Consider the following 16709-nt stretch of genomic DNA (forward strand, 5'->3'; position numbering starts at 1 on the left):
CCCCCAACACGCAACCTCCGTTGTCCCCCTTTTCTTCTTCACTACCTTTGACCCGCGCGCTCTTGGTCTCGAATTTGGTTAGCATCCTTCAGGCCTCCGGCTCCCAGGTCCGATTACCCGGTCCCGCCGCTCCCGGTTGCCCTCCCAAAGGTTCCACGTCAGCTACCGGAGGCTGTGGCTCCCGGAAGTTCCTCAGACACTAACTTCCGGTCTTTGCAGCGCTGGATCACAGAGACGGTGCCGGCGGAAGCCTAGAGAGGCCGATACGAGACTGGAAGGGACCCGAGGCTTCCGCCCAGCGGAGAGGCAAGATGGCTACGACTAGGGGCGGCTCTGGGCCTGACCCAGGAAGTCGGGGTCTTCTTTTCCTTCTGTCTTTTTCCGTGATCCTGGCAGGTGAGGTCACCCGACCCCGGAGCTCCGCTCTGTAAGGAGAACCGTCCGGATCGGCCCATCGCAAGTGCAGGCGTTGCCCTTCTGGTTCCCTTTGCCCCTCTGTCCCCCGCCCTATAAATCCTTCTTGTCTTTCGTTCCCATGACATAAGTTCCCCCTTTGCCTGGACCTTCATTTCTTATCTCCCGAGGCACGTCGTTTCGCTTAGTTGTCTCCAACCTTTTTCTGCGTTTCCAACCTGATTCTCTTCTACCTTATTAGCATGCCTCGTTTTCTTTAAAGCCCCAGCCACCCCACCCACATTCAAAAGGAACAGGTGTAAAAAGCTCAGCCTCCTTTCTCTGGTTTAGTGTACCATAAGTCTTGTTTTGTGGGCGCTTTTGCAACACTGGAAAAAAAAAAAGAGAGAGAGCCCTCATTTCCTCCTGTTGGTGGTTCTATACTAAATGTGTGTTCCTCATTTTCTTTACTTACTAAAGTGAGGCTAAAGTGGGCTTGGCTGGTTTAAACTGTTAAGAGGAAAGTAACGATTCAAGGAATTTTAGACGTTTAATGTATATGCATATTTTCATTTTTAATATAATGTTTAGTCATTTTGCAATTATTAATTACAATCACTAACATCTGTAATTCTTTATAGTGTGTTCAACTAAGAATTGAGCAAAGCTATAAATGTTTTCTTATATGTATATGGCTTTCTAGTTAAGCCCTAACATGCAAACATTCCTGTCTATAACCATGACTATATCTTCCCCTACATTAACATTGATCTTGACCATCTTCAAGGAAGAAACAGTAACTTCCACACGCTCTAGGTGTGCACACAAATGATCTGATGTTTGATTAACCAAACAGATGTGTGGTGTAAGGTTTCTCCTAGGTCTGTTCAGATTTTTAGCTGGGTTTTGTTGTTGAATGCTTTTCTTTGTTTGGTTTGGTTAGTCTATATTCTTAGACTAGAGGTCTTTTGCTAACTAATTAGTAATATACATACAAGATAGAAAAGCAGAAGTGTTTACCCATGCAACGAGACGCTGACACGTCTAAAGTCAAAGACTTTTCTTTTGAAAAATCAGTTTTTAGATTTATTGTTAATTGATCTTTATGGAGCTTAATAACTTTCTAAGATACATAGCTAGGTACTTCTATGCAACACTTAGGTTCCAATAATGTGACCAAGAAGTGAAAACAATGGTCATTAATCCCATGTTAGAAATATAATAGTGACTGATTTACCTAAACCATGAATCAAACTAATGATGATAGAGGCTAATCCCATATATCTTTCACTTTTTCCTAATACTTTTTATCTTCTGGTCAGGATTGTGTGGGGGAAACTCAGTGGAGAGGAAAATCTACATCCCCTTAAATAAAACTGCTCCTTGTGTACGCCTGCTCAATGCCACTCATCAGATTGGCTGCCAGTGTAAGTTGAAATTGTAATTTGTATTTGTGGCCATTAATAATTCAGTCTGTATCCTGGATACTCAGAACTACTTAAGTCTTGCTTAGGAATCTTGGTGTTCAAATCAGAGTGTGTGTATAGGAGGTGATTATCATCTGCCAAACCAGGCAGGATAATTAATAGGAGCTTAAATTTAGTAATATGTGCATTTTATTTTTACTTCTGCAACAATCTTTGTTATCCCTACCCTCAAGCTAGTATCTCCAACCCCCAAAACCAGCTTCTTCAAGGGCAGTATACTAGTTGAAGAAAAGGCATTAAAAAATGCTAAGTAGGGGCCTGGAGAGATGGTTCAGTGATTCAGAGCCTGTTGCAGAGGGCTGATTTTTGGTTCCCAGCACCCACATGGTGGCTCTCAGCCATCCATTACTCCAGTTCTAGGAGATGTGATGAAGCTTCTAACCTCTGCTGGCACTGAGCACACATGTGAGTGCACATACATACTTTCAGGCAAAACACATTAAATAATTTTAAAAATATGTATGTATGTATGTATGTATTTATGACAACTAAGGGCTGGGGACATGGCCTCGTGTGTAAAAAAGCTCTTGGGCATGCATGACAATCTGAATTTGAACTCTAGAACTCACATTTTTCAAAAAAGCTAGAGGCATAATGTGACTGCTTATAATCCTAGTACTCCTATAGAAAAACAGTAGAATCCATGGAAGCTCACAGGCCAAGTAGTCTGTTGTGTACAGCAAAAAACAGCAAAGAGATCCTGTCTCAAACAAGAGAAGACAAGGACAGATAGCTGATGTTGTCTTCTATCAGGCATTTGTACATAGGATGTGCACACACATACACATAATGCCAAATAGGGCCTGGAGATGTAAGTAGTTGGTAGAGTACTTTCCTAGCAAATAGAGAATCCTGTTTTAGTCCCTAGCACCTTATGAATTACATATAGTGGCACTTCTATAATCACAACACCCAGGAAATAGGGTGCCAAAGCCAGCCTAAGCTGGAGACCCCATTGCCCATCCCATCCACCAAATAGTTGTAAGGGAAATATTTGGATTTACCCTTGTGCTTTGTAAATGTGTTCCAAAACAGAATTCCATGACAACACTACTATTCTCAACACTGTATAAATTTCTGGAAGTGTAGCTCAGTGGTAGAGCACTTTCCTAATATGCACAAAGCCCTGAATTCAATCTCTGAGTACTACACATATTAAAAAAATAAAATAAAAATTGCAGCTTGATTTCTGCTTAAGCTATCTATTATCATCAGATTTTAGTCAAGAACAGTAGCTCTGTTAGGATATAGTTTTATAGATAAACAGGATTTGATCTTGGCTTTATCATCAAATTGATCATTTCTGAATTTTAGCTTATCCTTTTAATAATGGCTGGAATAGTGATACACAAAGCTGAAAGTCAAAGTATCTTTTTTTTTTTTTTTCTTTTCCTATTTTTTAAGACAGGATTTTATTATATAGTCCAGGCTGGTCTTGAACTTGTGATCTTCTTGCCTCAGGCTTCCTAATGCTGCAATTGTAGGCATGGTCCTCCATTTCCTGCTTCAAACACTTGTTAAAGAAATATCTCTTGTTGATGTGGAATAAAGTATGAAACAGTATTGTGTGGTTGCTGGAAACCTTCCATCTTTGTAAGAAGAAACTCAGTTACTGGAAGTAAGGAATTTGCTCAGGGGTAGTTAATCCTTTCCTACCCGTTCTTCCGTGAGCTAATTGTCCCATGTCCCCCATACAAGAAATACTGCTAGTAGATTCATTAGTTATGGACGGTCCTAAGGTTTTTGTTGGATTTAGTTTCTCATCTGAGTTGTGGGTGAAGGAGAACTAGGTCTAGGGTAGACTGAGATCAGACTGCTGGACATGCCTGACCCTGACTCAAGGACCCCATCCTGCTGAAGCTGGGCTCTAAAAACTCTGCTTTGGAGATGAGTCATTGCATATTCTTCAGGCAGCCCTGCGGGAAACAAAGCAGTCACCTCTGGAGATAAAGCAAAGCCAGTGCAGAGAGAAGAGGGAGAGGCTGGGCACTGGCCATTTCCTCATTAGGATCTTGTTTCCTTTTCAACCTACTTATTCCTGAGTCTTGCTTCATCACATATGTCCATTCCTTCACAGGCAACACCCTTTTTAAATTAGGGTTGGGAGCATAATGAAACTGAGGAGAAAATTTGAGCTGCAGACTTGATTTTCTGATTATTATGACCTACTTCTATTGGATCCTTAAATGCTCAAAGAGAGCTACCTGTAACTTTGTTTGCCCTCTATCCCTGCAGTGGAAGATGAATAGGGATAAGAAAACTGTCCCTTACTGAAGATCCAGAGAAAGCAAACACGGTACTTAAAACTATGCAATCACCAGTTAGGACGCAGATGGGAATCCAGGTTTCTCTAGTCCAGAATGCACAGCTGTCTCTTCGCTGTGTCTTCCCTAGAGCTGGAGTTATCTTTGTCTATTTATTTTCAATTCGCTACACTAGCTTTTCTTCTTCTTGTGGTTTTTTTGTTTGTTTGTTTTTTGTTTTGTTTTGTTTTGTTTGAGCTGTGGATCGAACCCAGGGCCTTGCGTTTGCTAGGCAAGCGCTCTACCACTGAGCTAAATCCCCAACCCTCTTTTTCTCATGTTTTAGGAGCTTTAGCAAGTACTATTTTCTTCTTTCTACTGTTTTACTTAAAGCCTTCGTTAGGATCTGGAGCTTAACTAAGGCTGTCCCCGACTCTGCTATTCTTCCATGTTTTATTATTGCTGTGGACATGATCCTGTGGAGTGTTTACTATATATAAGCCGTAGGCAAATGTTATAGACTCTTCCTCTACATTTACTTTTTATTAGATGTCCTAAGAGAAGCTCTTGGGAAGTACTTGATGGTTTTCGATCTTCTGCCAGTTTGCAAGTCTGTTTCAGTGCTGCGGTCTAGGAACGCAGAATTACATGTGGTAATTTTAGCAAATACATATATCCAGGTCCCACTGAGAGAAGGCCTAGGCATTTGTGAAATTCCAGTGGCTGGGAGTACAGCTGATTGGTAGTGTGAGTATTGTCCACAAGGCCTCTGACTCAGTCCCTAGTGCCTAAGAAGCAAGGCAAAGAATATTTTGTTGTAATTGTACTCCACAGTTGTGCTGAGGACCAGGTCTAAAGTAACTCTTGAATAGCACATCCAGTCTTCCCTAGGATGTCTCCACATGGATCGCTAGAGACTCAGGATATCATGTCAAATTGTAAACATCCTGGTGTGTGGATCATCCAACCTCTGAAGCAGTACTTCCCAGTCTTTGTCACATCATGAGATGCATAGAAATATTGGATTTATTATTCATAGGTCATGCTGGGTAAACAAGGAGTCTACCCTTGAGGGTCTTTTGAGATCCTAGATTCCCAGGAAGGAGTCCGTGATTATCAGCATGTCTTCAGTCCATCCCAGGCCTATCAATGGGGAAGCTCTGTTCTAGAGAGCTCAGAGTTGTAGATTAAAATTACCTAAAACTGGCCAGGAGCAAATAAAGACATTCCCAAAGGAGGCTGGAGAATGGTGACCCAAGAATGCTATTGAGGTGGCAGAATCTGTGTCTTTTCAAAGGAAGATCAAACCTAGAAGTTGGAGCTGGAAATGAAGAGTCTGGCATTTTCTGGAAGAAAAAAAAATCAGATTTTGAAACGTGGATGTCTAATGTTCTAGAATCTTGTATATATGGTTAAGTGAGGTTGTTGGAATTGGGCAAAAAGAAAGTGACAATTTCAGAGCCTTTCCAGTGTCTAATGAAAAGGCTGTGAAGGCCAGCAAGAGGATTCAAGGGTAAAGTGCCTGCTGTACAGTCCTAATGACCCAAGGTCAAGCTTTAAAAAGCAACTTCCACAAGACTTCTAATGAGTCCTCTTGGGCTTTTGTTCTCCTTTTCCTCCTGCAAACGGAGCTGGGGTCAGAAGTGGCGGTGTTTACCCTAATATTTTGTGACATCCTTAGAGATAAAAGATCTGCAGAAGCTGGATGTGGTGGCCTTGAATCACAGCACTTGGAAAGCAGAGGCAGGAGGATCACTGCAAATTCAAGGCCAGCCTGGGCTACACAGTCAGTTCAGGTCAGCCAGGGCTACATAGTGAGACTCTGTTTAAAAAAAAAAAAAAAAAAAAAATCTGCAGAATTATCAACTGTGAGAGCTTTAATTAGACCCATTCTGTCCCGGCAGCTTCAATTAGTGGGGATACAGGGGTTATCCACGTAGTGGAGAAAGAAGAGGATCTGCAGTGGGTGTTGACGGATGGCCCCAACCCCCCTTACATGGTTCTACTGGAGGGCAAGCTCTTCATCAGGTAAGAACTGTATGTGTCTTTCTGGGACTAAATGTAGAGAAAGGAAGATTTGCTCCTTGTACTGGCGACTTCTGTTGCTCTACTCTGGTGTGGGATGGGAAGCAGGGTTTATATTCAGAAAAGAAGAGATAACATCAAAATCTTATTGATCTCAAAATTAGACCTTCAGGGAAGAAGGACGAGCGTCTAAAAAATCACTCAGGGACAAGGTAGATGAAACCCTGATCTCAGGCTGGACCGTAGTGTAGACTCAGAAGTTAGGCCCCGAAAGAAAAGAAGTAAGTCGGTAGTTCTGAGTCCCTAATTCTCTAGTTGTTTCCATCCTGAGTATTAATCTGATTGATACCGTCCTGTCTTCTTTCATGTCCTTCTCTATTCCAGGGACGTAATGGAAAAGCTGAAGGGGAGAAGCAGCAGAATTGCTGGTCTTGCGGTGACTCTAGCCAAGCCCAATTCGACTTCAAGTTTCTCTCCCAGTGTGCAGTGCCCAAATGACGGCTTTGGTAAGGGCCTCAAGAGATCCGGAGAGCTTCCTATTGTACCACTGTCGGGTGTCAGGGGCGGGGTGCAGATGTCTCCTCCCCACTCTCCACCCCCACCCCACTTCGTCTTCTTTTCCCCTTCCTCTTCCACCATTCCTCCTTGTCACATGCTCAGGTCCCTAATCTGCCAGCCTAGGTTTCTGTTCTAGTGGGGCTGGTGAATGACTGATGGCTGCCTCCTTCTGTACTCTCAGCCCCAGCCTCTGACATCCTAACCTTCATACTCCTCCCGACCCCAACATACCTGGTGCCCCAGTGAACTGTTCCCTCCAGCCCTCCCTGCTTCCTTCCTTCAGGTATTTACTCCAGCTCCTATGGGCCAGAGTTTGCTCACTGCAAACAAACACTGTGGAATGAACTGGGCAATGGCTTGGCTTATGAAGACTTTAGTTTTCCCATCTTTCTTCTTGAAGATGAGAATGAAACCAAGGTCATCAAGCAGGTACTGACGCTGCCAGCTTCTGGCAGTTCCAACGAGAAAGGATTACTTTCATGTTCCTGTCCTGTTTGGAGGGAGGCTTGTTCTGCTGCTGCACGCCTTGAAAGATGGCTCTTCAGAACAACAACCAAGGGGTTTGGTCAAGTGTGATGGTGCATGCCTGAATCCCAGCATTCAGGAGGCAGATACATGCAAGTTCCAGACCAACCAGGGCTACGTAGGAAGCCCTTGTCTCACAAACAGAACAAGAATTAAACTGTTTATTGTTTAGTGTCTTGACATGTCCCGCTACCATCTCTTTCTGTCTGATATTATAGCAATGAAAGCTTTTAGACTGGACAGAAGTACACAGAAGGACATGAGGCAAGGCGTTCAGCCATAGTTAAGAACCAGATAAAAAGCTGGCAGTGGTGGCGCACGCCTTTAATCCCAGGCAAAGGCAGGCAGATCTCTGAGTTCAAGGCCAGTCTGGTTTACATAGCTAGTTCCAGGACAGCCAGGGCTATATAAAAAGACTATTGGACCAGGTATGATGCCTCATGCTTAATCTCAGACACAGGCTAGACCAATACAGTGAGCCCTTATCTGATAAAGAACAAAACAAAAACACAAAGGGAGAGAGCATTGGACTAGGAGTTGAGAGATTGAGTTCAGTAAATCCCTGAGGCGTTCTCTCTCTCTCTCTCTCTCTCTCTCTCTCTCTCTCTCTCTCTCTCTCTTTCTCTCTCTCTCTCAGATATGTGTATATGCACATATGTATAAAAGAGAGTATAATGTAAAGGCCAGAGGAAGACATCAGATATCCTGCCCTATCCCTCTCTACCTTACTCCCTTGAGACAGGAAACCTGAACTTACGCTGGCAGCCAGCAAGCACCTGCAATCCTCTTGTCTTTTCTCCCAACATCACGGTTACAGGTGCATGCTCGGCCATGTCCAGCTTTTTACATGGGTGCTAGGATTGGAACATAGCTCTTCGGGTTTACACAGTAAACATTCCTACCCACTGAGCCGTCTTAGATCAGTTGTATACAGCTGATCTGTCCAGTCTAGCATCTTCATTTTAAGTCAAGAGATTTGTCTTTAGAATGACAAAATGAGTTGCTGGCCATTAGTTTTTATTCTTCCTTTATAGCCAGTGCTCTCCTATCAGGTCACACTAGGAACAGTGGCTGGAGCCCAGCATGGTAGCACACACCGGTACTGTCAGTGCTGGGGAAGCCGATACAGGATTATGAGTTCGGGGCCCTTGTAAACCGTAGCAAAATCCTGTGGTGACTGATGCTTGGGCCACACTAGTTAGAATCGGATAAGTTCATCTCCTCCAACCAATCTGTTGAGTCCATGCTGTTTGTACTGATTGAGGAATTTTTCTCTTTGACCTTATATGGTTATCCCAGGACACCTGTAGCTTGGGGACTTATGTCTCCCAAAAGGGAGTGGCTTAAGAATGGAACTGGGCCTTCTTCTTCCTGGACAGCGAGAGAGGGCCTCCCAAGCTAGCTGTCTCAGTGGGGTCCCTCTCCTCTCTAGTGCTATCAAGATCACAACCTGGGTCGCAATGGCTCTGCGCCGAGCTTCCCGTTGTGCGCCATGCAGCTCTTCTCGCACATGCACGCCGTCATCAGCACCGCCACCTGCATGCGGCGCAGCTTCATCCAGAGCACCTTCAGCATCAACCCAGGTAGGCAGAGCCAGGCCTTGCAGGCCGACTGGGGTGAGGGAGGTGGGCCCAGCCAGGGAGCCTGGCGAGCTCATCCAGGGAAGAATGGGCCCGGGCAGCAGGCACTGGATGGGAGAAGTCTGAAGAGATGGCTGCCTGCACCTGACATGGATGGTGGCAGAGAGCCAGAGCCGGAGCTGTTGAAGGTGGAGAATGTAGTCCTTGCGGTTCATGGGGACTGAGTCTAAACGGTCTTGAAGGCCTCTTCTAAACTACCCTCTCCTCTAGCCCTGTTGACCTCTCCCTGTTTGTGTCTCACTCAGAAATCGTCTGTGATCCCTTATCCGACTACAACGTCTGGAGCATGCTTAAGCCTATAAATACATCTGGGGTATTAGACCCTGATGACAGGGTTGTGGTTGCTGCCACCCGGGTGAGTGTTGCCCCTGTGCGGCCTGGGCAGGGCTCTGGAGATGTGTCTGATTTCAGAGTGAACACACTGGGCAGCCTTAAATGGAGAGGGAGCCGGGCTGTTGGGCTCCTTGGCCCTAATACTTGCCCCAAAGAGAAGGAGCGTGGGCTTGGCTCTGTTGGTCCAGTTCTAAAGCACACCACCCTGTCTTGTCTTCTGCTGTTCCAGCTGGATAGCCGGTCCTTCTTCTGGAATGTGGCCCCAGGGGCAGAAAGTGCCGTCGCCTCGTTTGTCACTCAGCTGGCTGCAGCTGAAGCTTTGCACAAGGCACCTGATGTGGCCAGCCTACCCCGCAATGTGATGTTTGTCTTCTTCCAGGGGGTAAGGGCCTCTCTCCTAGGGCAAGACGGCAAGGAGGAAGGGGATGGCAATGGTGGGGGAGGAAGGACTGACCTGAGCTGTTCATCCGTTTCCGCATGTGTCCCTCTGTTTCCCCCTTGGAGTCCTCTGTTTTAGGAAGCTTATATTTCCTGAATTGATGTGTCACCCCTTCTTTCCCCCATTAGCACAATCTGTTTGAGGCTTCCTTTCCAATACTGTTCCAATCCCTGTGGTGCTACAGCCTGGCTGAAGTGTAGGGTAATAGCAGCCAGAGCTGTGGAGACAGAGGAGAATCAAGAAGCAACTGTGTCACAGCTGGTGTTTGCTTTGAGCCTTTACAAAGGCCGCTTTCCCCACTTGTAGGCTCAAATAAAAAAAAAAATCCCATGATGCATGCATGTGAGAGACAACTGGGACGTTGTCGGGGGTGGTAGATCACATGGCTGTAAGATGACTATTGGCTGAGATGACCCAAGAAAGCAACCCGCTTTGTTGACCTCAGACTGCCCTATCCCTTGGGAATCTCTCTTGTCTCGACCCCTCAGGAAACTTTTGACTACATTGGCAGCTCAAGGATGGTCTATGACATGGAGAACGGCAAGTTTCCGGTGCGGCTAGAGAACATTGACTCATTTGTGGAGCTGGGACAGGTGTGAGCCTCTGTCCTCAACCTCTTCCTTGAACTTAAGCACCCTGTTCTGCAGACACCGCCCATCCCCTGATGTCTGTCTCCCAGACATGGGTCACAGCAGGAGACAGATCATACATGTTGCTCTTCATCCTTCCTTCCCAGGTGGCCTTAAGAACTTCACTAGATCTCTGGATGCACACAGATCCCATGTCTCAGAAAAACGAATCTGTGAAGAACCAGGTAACCCAACAGATTAAGAGAAAGGATAAAATTGGGTGTTGGCTAAAGTTGACCACCACTGCTTTGTGAAAAGAATCATAAATACAGTGGTATCTCATTGGTTCCCTGGAATAGGTAGTTCTCTGTGATCATTCAGCACTAAATTCTGTCACTCCTGACAAGTGAGTGACCCCTCTTTTCCTCTCTCTCTCTCTCTCTCTCTCTCTCTCTCTGTTGTTTTTCAAGATGGGGTAGCCTTGGCTGTCCTGGATCTCACTCTGTAGACCAGGCTGGCCTTGAACTCAGAGATCCGCCTGCCCCTGCCTCCCAAGTGCTGGGGGGATTAAAGGTTTGCGCCACCACTGCCACTACCACCACTGCTGGGTGTGACTTGCTCCTCCTGTTCTAGTCTTGCTGTCCTATGGACCCAGTTGTCAAGGCTACCTGCTGTCATCCTGCTTTGGTCCTGCAGCACTTAGAGAATGGCTTACATGGTTGGCATTCTGTTGTTGATTGGCCCCTCCAATTCTGCACAACAATTGATACGTGAAACACCCACTGAGAGTAAGGCGGAGTCTTGAGGACGGAGCTCACCTGTAAATGTGGAAAAACCAGGCCTCTTTGCGCTCTGTGGAAAGAACCAAAGGAACTGTAGGAAATTCAGTCTGGGTTCCAGAGCGTTTGAAGACTATATCTAGGAGAGCGTAGGCTGAGAGACCCCTCCCACTCCCTCCCCGCTCCCAGCAGTCTGCTTCTGTTCCTTCCTCAGGTGGAGGGCCTTCTGGTCACCCTGGAGAAGAGTGGTGCTGGTGTCCCTGAAGTGGTCCTCAGGAGACAGAATCAGTCACAGGCCCTCCCACCATCGTCTCTACAGCGATTTCTTCGGGCTCGAAACATCTCTGGTGTAGTTCTAGCTGACCACTCTGGTTCCTTCCATAATCGGTAAGTCCCCTGGCCCTATACCTTCTTTGTTTTCAGAGGCAGTCCATTCTGTAGTCTGGGAGGAAGATTGCTGTCTTCTCCCACCCCATACACTTCCTCCAAAAACTCCAGGAAGTTTGGATTCTTCATCCAGTAGCCATCAAGGAGGCCTGGAAGGCTGCTCCTTAACCTTTAGCACTCCTTATGCAGTCATCCTCTGCTGGGGTTCCACTTCCCCCAGGTTCCCAAGGGCTGCCACAGAGGGAGAGGGAAGAGAGTCCCTTGGCTGGGGGACAAGAGTGGTCTGTGTGGGGTCCACAAACAGCGTTCTCAGTCTGAATTGTAACATGTTCTCACCACGTGGTAGGTGCATGTGGCTGAGGATACGAGGGGACTCTGAAGATAAGAAGGCGCCAGTTACCTTTCTCCTGGTTCTGGAGGCCTTCACGCTGCTCCTAACTTGAGGCCAGGGAAACAGGATTCTCACTCAGGCTATATTAGGCTCTCTTTCTAGCCTCATTAGGTCCAAATGAGTTTTTAAATAAAAATGCTTAAACTTTGATTCTCTGACCCTAGCAAAGACCCTTTCTCACTCACTCAAGGGGGTGACGGTTCTAGATTACTGTCAGCTTTCCAAATCCTTTTGTGTGTGTGTGTGGGGGGGGTACTTTGGGGTAAGAGATAATTCACTTGATTATGTGGTTGACTTGGCTCTGTATGGGGTAGCAATTTATTCCTGCATACTGGGCATTTGAGTAGGAAGGCCAAGGGTGCTCTTTAAAATCTGTTTCCTTGGAGCTCACAGGGACAGTCATAGTGACTCTTTAATAATAATGGAGCCTACTTTTCTCTCTCCTTTTCCCACTGGATGATGAAAAATGAGATAACAAGTTCCCACATGAGGACATTTAGGTAAGAAAGGCACGAGGACATGGCTTCATCTAGCCAGGGCTCATGCTGACTTTCCTGGCAGGTATTACCAGAGCATTTATGACACCGCTGAGAACATTAACGTGACCTATCCTGAGTGGCAGAGCCCAGAAGAGGATCTGAACTTTGTGACAGACACTGCCAAGGTAGCACTGACCTGGGATGGGTGGGGGGGGGGAGGGGGGAGCATGGGAAATACAGCAGAAGTGCTACAAGTGAAGCCCTGGGAGACAGGTGAGCCATCCGGCCCTTCTCCTCACCTGCTGCAGGCACTGGCGAACGTGGCCACAGTGCTGGCGCGTGCATTGTATGAGCTTGCGGGAGGAACCAACTCCAGTGATTCGATTCAGGCTGATCCGCAAACAGTAAGAAAAGATGGGCCCCCCTGGTCCTTTTGTTTCTGTTAACACGGGCTGCCCCCCTTCTCTGGGGTCCTCATCAACTTTCTAAACTTGGGAATTTAGCATGCCTGTTCATGCCTGCGAGGATGATGCCCTTGAGAGTTCTTGAATGGGCTTCGTCTACACCCTTGTGAACTGGCCACTGTCTCCCGGCCCGGGTAGGGTTCCTGAATTACAACTCATCTCTGCTCACTGTTGTCCTAGTCTTGCTGCAAGTCACGGCCTTTTTTTCTTCTCGGTGCCCCAACCCTAGGTAACACGCCTGCTCTATGGGTTCCTGGTTAGATCCAACAACTCATGGTTTCAGTCTATCCTCAGACAGGACCTCAGGTCCTATTTGGGTAAGCATCTGCTGTGAGCGGGGATCCCTGCCTGACACAGCGCCCAGAGAAAAAGGCATCCTTTTGGTTCCGTCTTTACTCTGCTTTCTTTCCCCCGTTTGCCTTTCTTGGTGTTTATTGGGTCCTTTTCTGTTAACCTGCTCTCTTCTGGCTCTTGCCAGCTCTGCCCACCTTGACCTCACCTCCACACCTTCTTTTCCCTTTGGCCTGCAATCAGATGATGGGCCTCTTCAACATTACATTGCTGTCACCAGCCCTACCAACGCGACTTACGTTGTGCAGTATGCCTTGGCAAACCTGACGGGCAAGGTGACCGACCTCACCCGAGAGCAGTGCCAGGATCCAAGTAAAGTCCCAAACGAAAGCAAGGATGTGAGTGGCGGTGGGTGTCGGAGGTGTCCTGGGGCCTCTTTCCCTTGAAAGAGTTGGAGATCTGTTGGGCAGATGTGGGGATTATCGTGGCAAGGTAAAGGGATACAGTCCTATGAACCTGCGTGTTGAGGAAGCAGTAGCCTGAGTGAAGTGAGGCCCCCTGTGGGATGAAGGGTCAGCTAGGTGATGGAGTTGGTCGGAATATGGTGCTAATAGGGGCACGGGGAGCAAGCGAGAAGAATGTCACCTCAGCCCCGTGCTGTGACCTGTCTTCTTGTGCAGCTGTATGAATACTCATGGGTACAAGGCCCTTTGAATTCCAACAAGACAGAGCGGCTCCCCCGGTGTGTGCGCTCCACAGTACGACTGGTCAGGGCCTTATCCCCTGCCTTTGAACTGAGTCAGTGGGGCTCCACAGAATACTCTACGTGGTCCGAGAGCCGCTGGAAAGACATCCAAGCGCGGATATTCCTAGTTGCCAGCAAAGAACTTGAGGTGAGACTGGGCTGGAGGTGGGGGTGGGGGTGGTCGAGTTCCGCTGGGGTCTTTTCACTACCTCTTGTCTCAGTTCTATTAGGTTCCTTTCTGTTGTTTCTCATTTGTCCCAGCTTTAGAGCAAAACCAGCACAGATCTGTGGCTGGTCTGCCATTGCCTCGCATTAGGAGGCCTCTCTGCACTGATAGTTTGAATGCGTACTTATTTAGGAGAGGCCTGTTTGGATCTGAAATCTGTATCTCCCACTCCCGCCCAGTATCTACTTTATGGCACAGCTGGGAGGAGTCAGTCGGATGGTTATTGAGCCCGTTATAAGTAAGTCATGAGCATAAGTATAATGCCAGTGGCCCAATGCCATGGGTCCTACCTCCCTTCAGATCTCTTAAACAAAGAACAGACGCTGCTCTTTTCACCTAAGGAGAGCCCGGTCTGCTCACTGGGAAGATGCTGCCCGTGGTTGTTGCTTGTTCTTGGTACTTGAGTTTACTGCTTGAATTCTGATGTCGTTTCTTCCTGAGTTACCTAAGACGGTGGTGGCATCTGAGAACTCTTCCTTCCTGCTCATGCCTCCACCCTTGCAGTTTATCACACTGATCGTGGGCTTCAGCATCCTCGTCTTCTCTCTCATTGTCACTTACTGCATCAATGCCAAAGCCGACGTCCTCTTCGTTGCTCCCCGAGAGCCAGGAGCCGTGTCTTACTGAAGAGGACCCCAGCTCTTCCCCGCCAGCTGTGGACTTCACTTCCTAGATCAGTTGTTCCACTGGGAACAAACCACTAATTTGTCACTGGACTGTCTCTGGGTCTGTCTTAGACTGGGGTTGACACACAGACTGGAACTGTGAGTGGAGACAGGGAGAGATGGGCAAGTTGCCTCCCTTACCCACTCCCCTTTCCTGTTCCTCCTTCTCCAGTACCGGGGCTCATGATAGAAGCTTCCTGCTCCTGTTTGATGCCCCAGTTACCCGCCTTCATCCGCCCTTTCTGGGGATACCTCTTGTCTTTCCATCCTGCCCTGTACCTCCCTCTGATCCCACTGTCACCCTGCCCCCACCGCTGTCCCAACCACCTGCTGGACCAGGAAGAAGGATGTGAAGGACTGAGCATCAGGATCAGACTGCCTCGAACCCTTGGGGAGAAGAATGGGTTCTCTAGCTGAGCCAGCTGTGTCTTTCTTGCTGTCCTTTCTCCAGGTCCCCCAGATGGCATGTTAGGGTGGGCATGCTGTTAGGTGGGTATCCCACCTCTAGCCCACAGTGCTCAGTTGTACCTTTTATTATTAAACTGTAATATCTATTTTTGTTGGGGTTTTTTTTTCCTTTTTTTTTTTTTTTGTAAATATATAAATAGCAAGTTTCATTAAAATTATCCCATACAATTTGTACTTGTTGCTTTGTATTCTTCCCAGATCACGATGTTCAGTGACCCTGGACCAGAACACTGTGTGTTGCCTTGCTCTCCAGAAGTCAGATACTGTTAAAACAGATGAAGTGAAGAAGGGCTTGGACAGCCCCAGAGCCTCTCGTAGAAGAACAGAATTAGCGGAGTTTCTACTTGTTTTATTCACTCTGAGCAGGTTCAGGGATGAAGCAGATACAACCCTTAGCCTTGGGGAGCTCAGGGTCGGAGTGAGAGACAAAGACAGATCTACAACCGGATGTAACATTGAGTGTGATCAACAGAAGCACTGTGAGGTGCCGATGGCATTCAAGGCAGTGGATGGGAGTGGCTATGGGTTAGGATTTAGAATTCACCACAAGCAGAAGCACAAGCGAAGGCCCGTGTCTGGGAAGTGGGAAGTGTACTCAGTGTGGGTGAACCATGAGGATAAGCAGGAGGTGATGAGGCTGGGGCCACACCAGAAGGTTCTCGGATGGCATGCTAAGGAGTCTGGGCCCTCCACCAAGGGTGGACTTTTTGTAGCTCCACACATGGGAGGTTTGGGACCGCTTCAGAAAGAACCTCAGCTCTTGGAGACAGGTTCCCTGCGTCTTCATGGATGCAGAACTGTAGAGTGGAGTAGAGCAGAGCTGCAAGTGATCGTGGGCTGCGGCTGAGTCAGCAGAGGGTGGGAGAAGAGAGCCAGCAGGGGTGGAAGCCTAAGTGGGCTTTCTCTCCTTGCTGCTGGCCAGGAGGCTATTGCTCACACATGCCTAAAGGCCAGCAGAGATGGAAAACTGGTGGTTTTCACAGTTCAAACAACTGTTCCTTGGTTGAGCTGTTTACCTTTTCGAGAATCCTGCTGAGAGGAGATGCTTTTTCTCCAGGTTTCTCTCCAGGCTCCCTGGAAGAAGCATGTCTAGGGTTCTGGGATAGGAAATACACCCTGCTGCTCTCCTGCCAGCCCCCAGTTGGAGCTGGAAAGGCTGTGTGTTGTGCTGGCACTGGTGGGAGCCGATCACAGCTGCCGCCATCGGCTGGGCCGGCTCCATGCCTCCCTTGGCCAACAGGTCTCCCAGCGGACAGAGCAGTAAACTCCCTCATCCTGCTGGCAGCTTCAGGAAGCGGGGACATGGCTGGGTACCAGAGAGGGGGCTAAATAGAGAAACAGAGGCTTGGGCAGAGTCAAGGGACTGGGGTGGGTAAAAAAGGAGGACAAGATGTTTGCTGTTCTTAGGGAAGAATACAGACTACCAGCTCATCTTCTGTCTTCCATGCGGCCTTGTTGTACCACTTTTTATCCCCCCACCCACCCACCGCCAACAACAGCAGAACCCACCGAGACTGACCTTCAGGGACTCCCAGATACTCTCCCTCTCTCTGACCAGTGTGCTGGCCTCTCAAGAGCTACCCTTTATGCCCTGAAGCAACT

At 47.6% G+C, this 16709-nt stretch overlaps 2 protein-coding genes across 4 annotated transcripts in view; one reads left to right on the forward strand and one right to left on the reverse strand.

The window, feature by feature from the left end:
• Copa (COPI coat complex subunit alpha) overlaps window positions 1-469 on the reverse strand; it is a 48157-nt gene extending 47688 nt beyond the window's left edge. Inside the window, exon 1 of the mRNA XM_036203054.1 lies at window positions 46-469. Coding sequence (XP_036058947.1) covers window positions 46-85 — 40 coding nt within the window. The 5' untranslated portion in view covers window positions 86-469. The remainder of the gene's footprint in view (window positions 1-45) is intronic.
• On the forward strand, window positions 217-15194 carry Ncstn (nicastrin). 3 transcript variants are annotated; one of them, XM_036203056.1, is made up of 17 exons: window positions 217-396; window positions 1716-1820; window positions 6028-6151; window positions 6533-6654; window positions 6990-7135; window positions 8664-8814; window positions 9117-9226; window positions 9434-9586; window positions 10132-10236; window positions 10380-10457; window positions 11206-11378; window positions 12331-12433; window positions 12557-12652; window positions 12942-13029; window positions 13247-13401; window positions 13684-13896; window positions 14275-14542. In XM_036203056.1, the coding sequence occupies exons 1-17, from the start codon at window positions 312-314 to the stop codon at window positions 14281-14283; spliced, it is 2016 nt and encodes a 671-aa protein (XP_036058949.1). In that variant the 5' UTR covers window positions 217-311; the 3' UTR covers window positions 14284-14542. The 3 variants fall into 3 exon arrangements, with proteins under 3 accessions (XP_036058949.1, XP_036058950.1, XP_036058948.1); XM_036203057.1 differs by lacking the exon at window positions 14275-14542 and adding an exon at window positions 14010-14268; XM_036203055.1 differs by having other exon boundaries at window positions 218-396; window positions 14479-15194.
• Window positions 15195-16709: the final 1515 nt, after the last annotated feature.

The sequence above is a fragment of the Onychomys torridus genome, chromosome 11 (assembly GCF_903995425.1).
Source record: "Onychomys torridus chromosome 11, mOncTor1.1, whole genome shotgun sequence".
NCBI classification, from domain to species: Eukaryota; Metazoa; Chordata; class Mammalia; order Rodentia; family Cricetidae; genus Onychomys; species Onychomys torridus.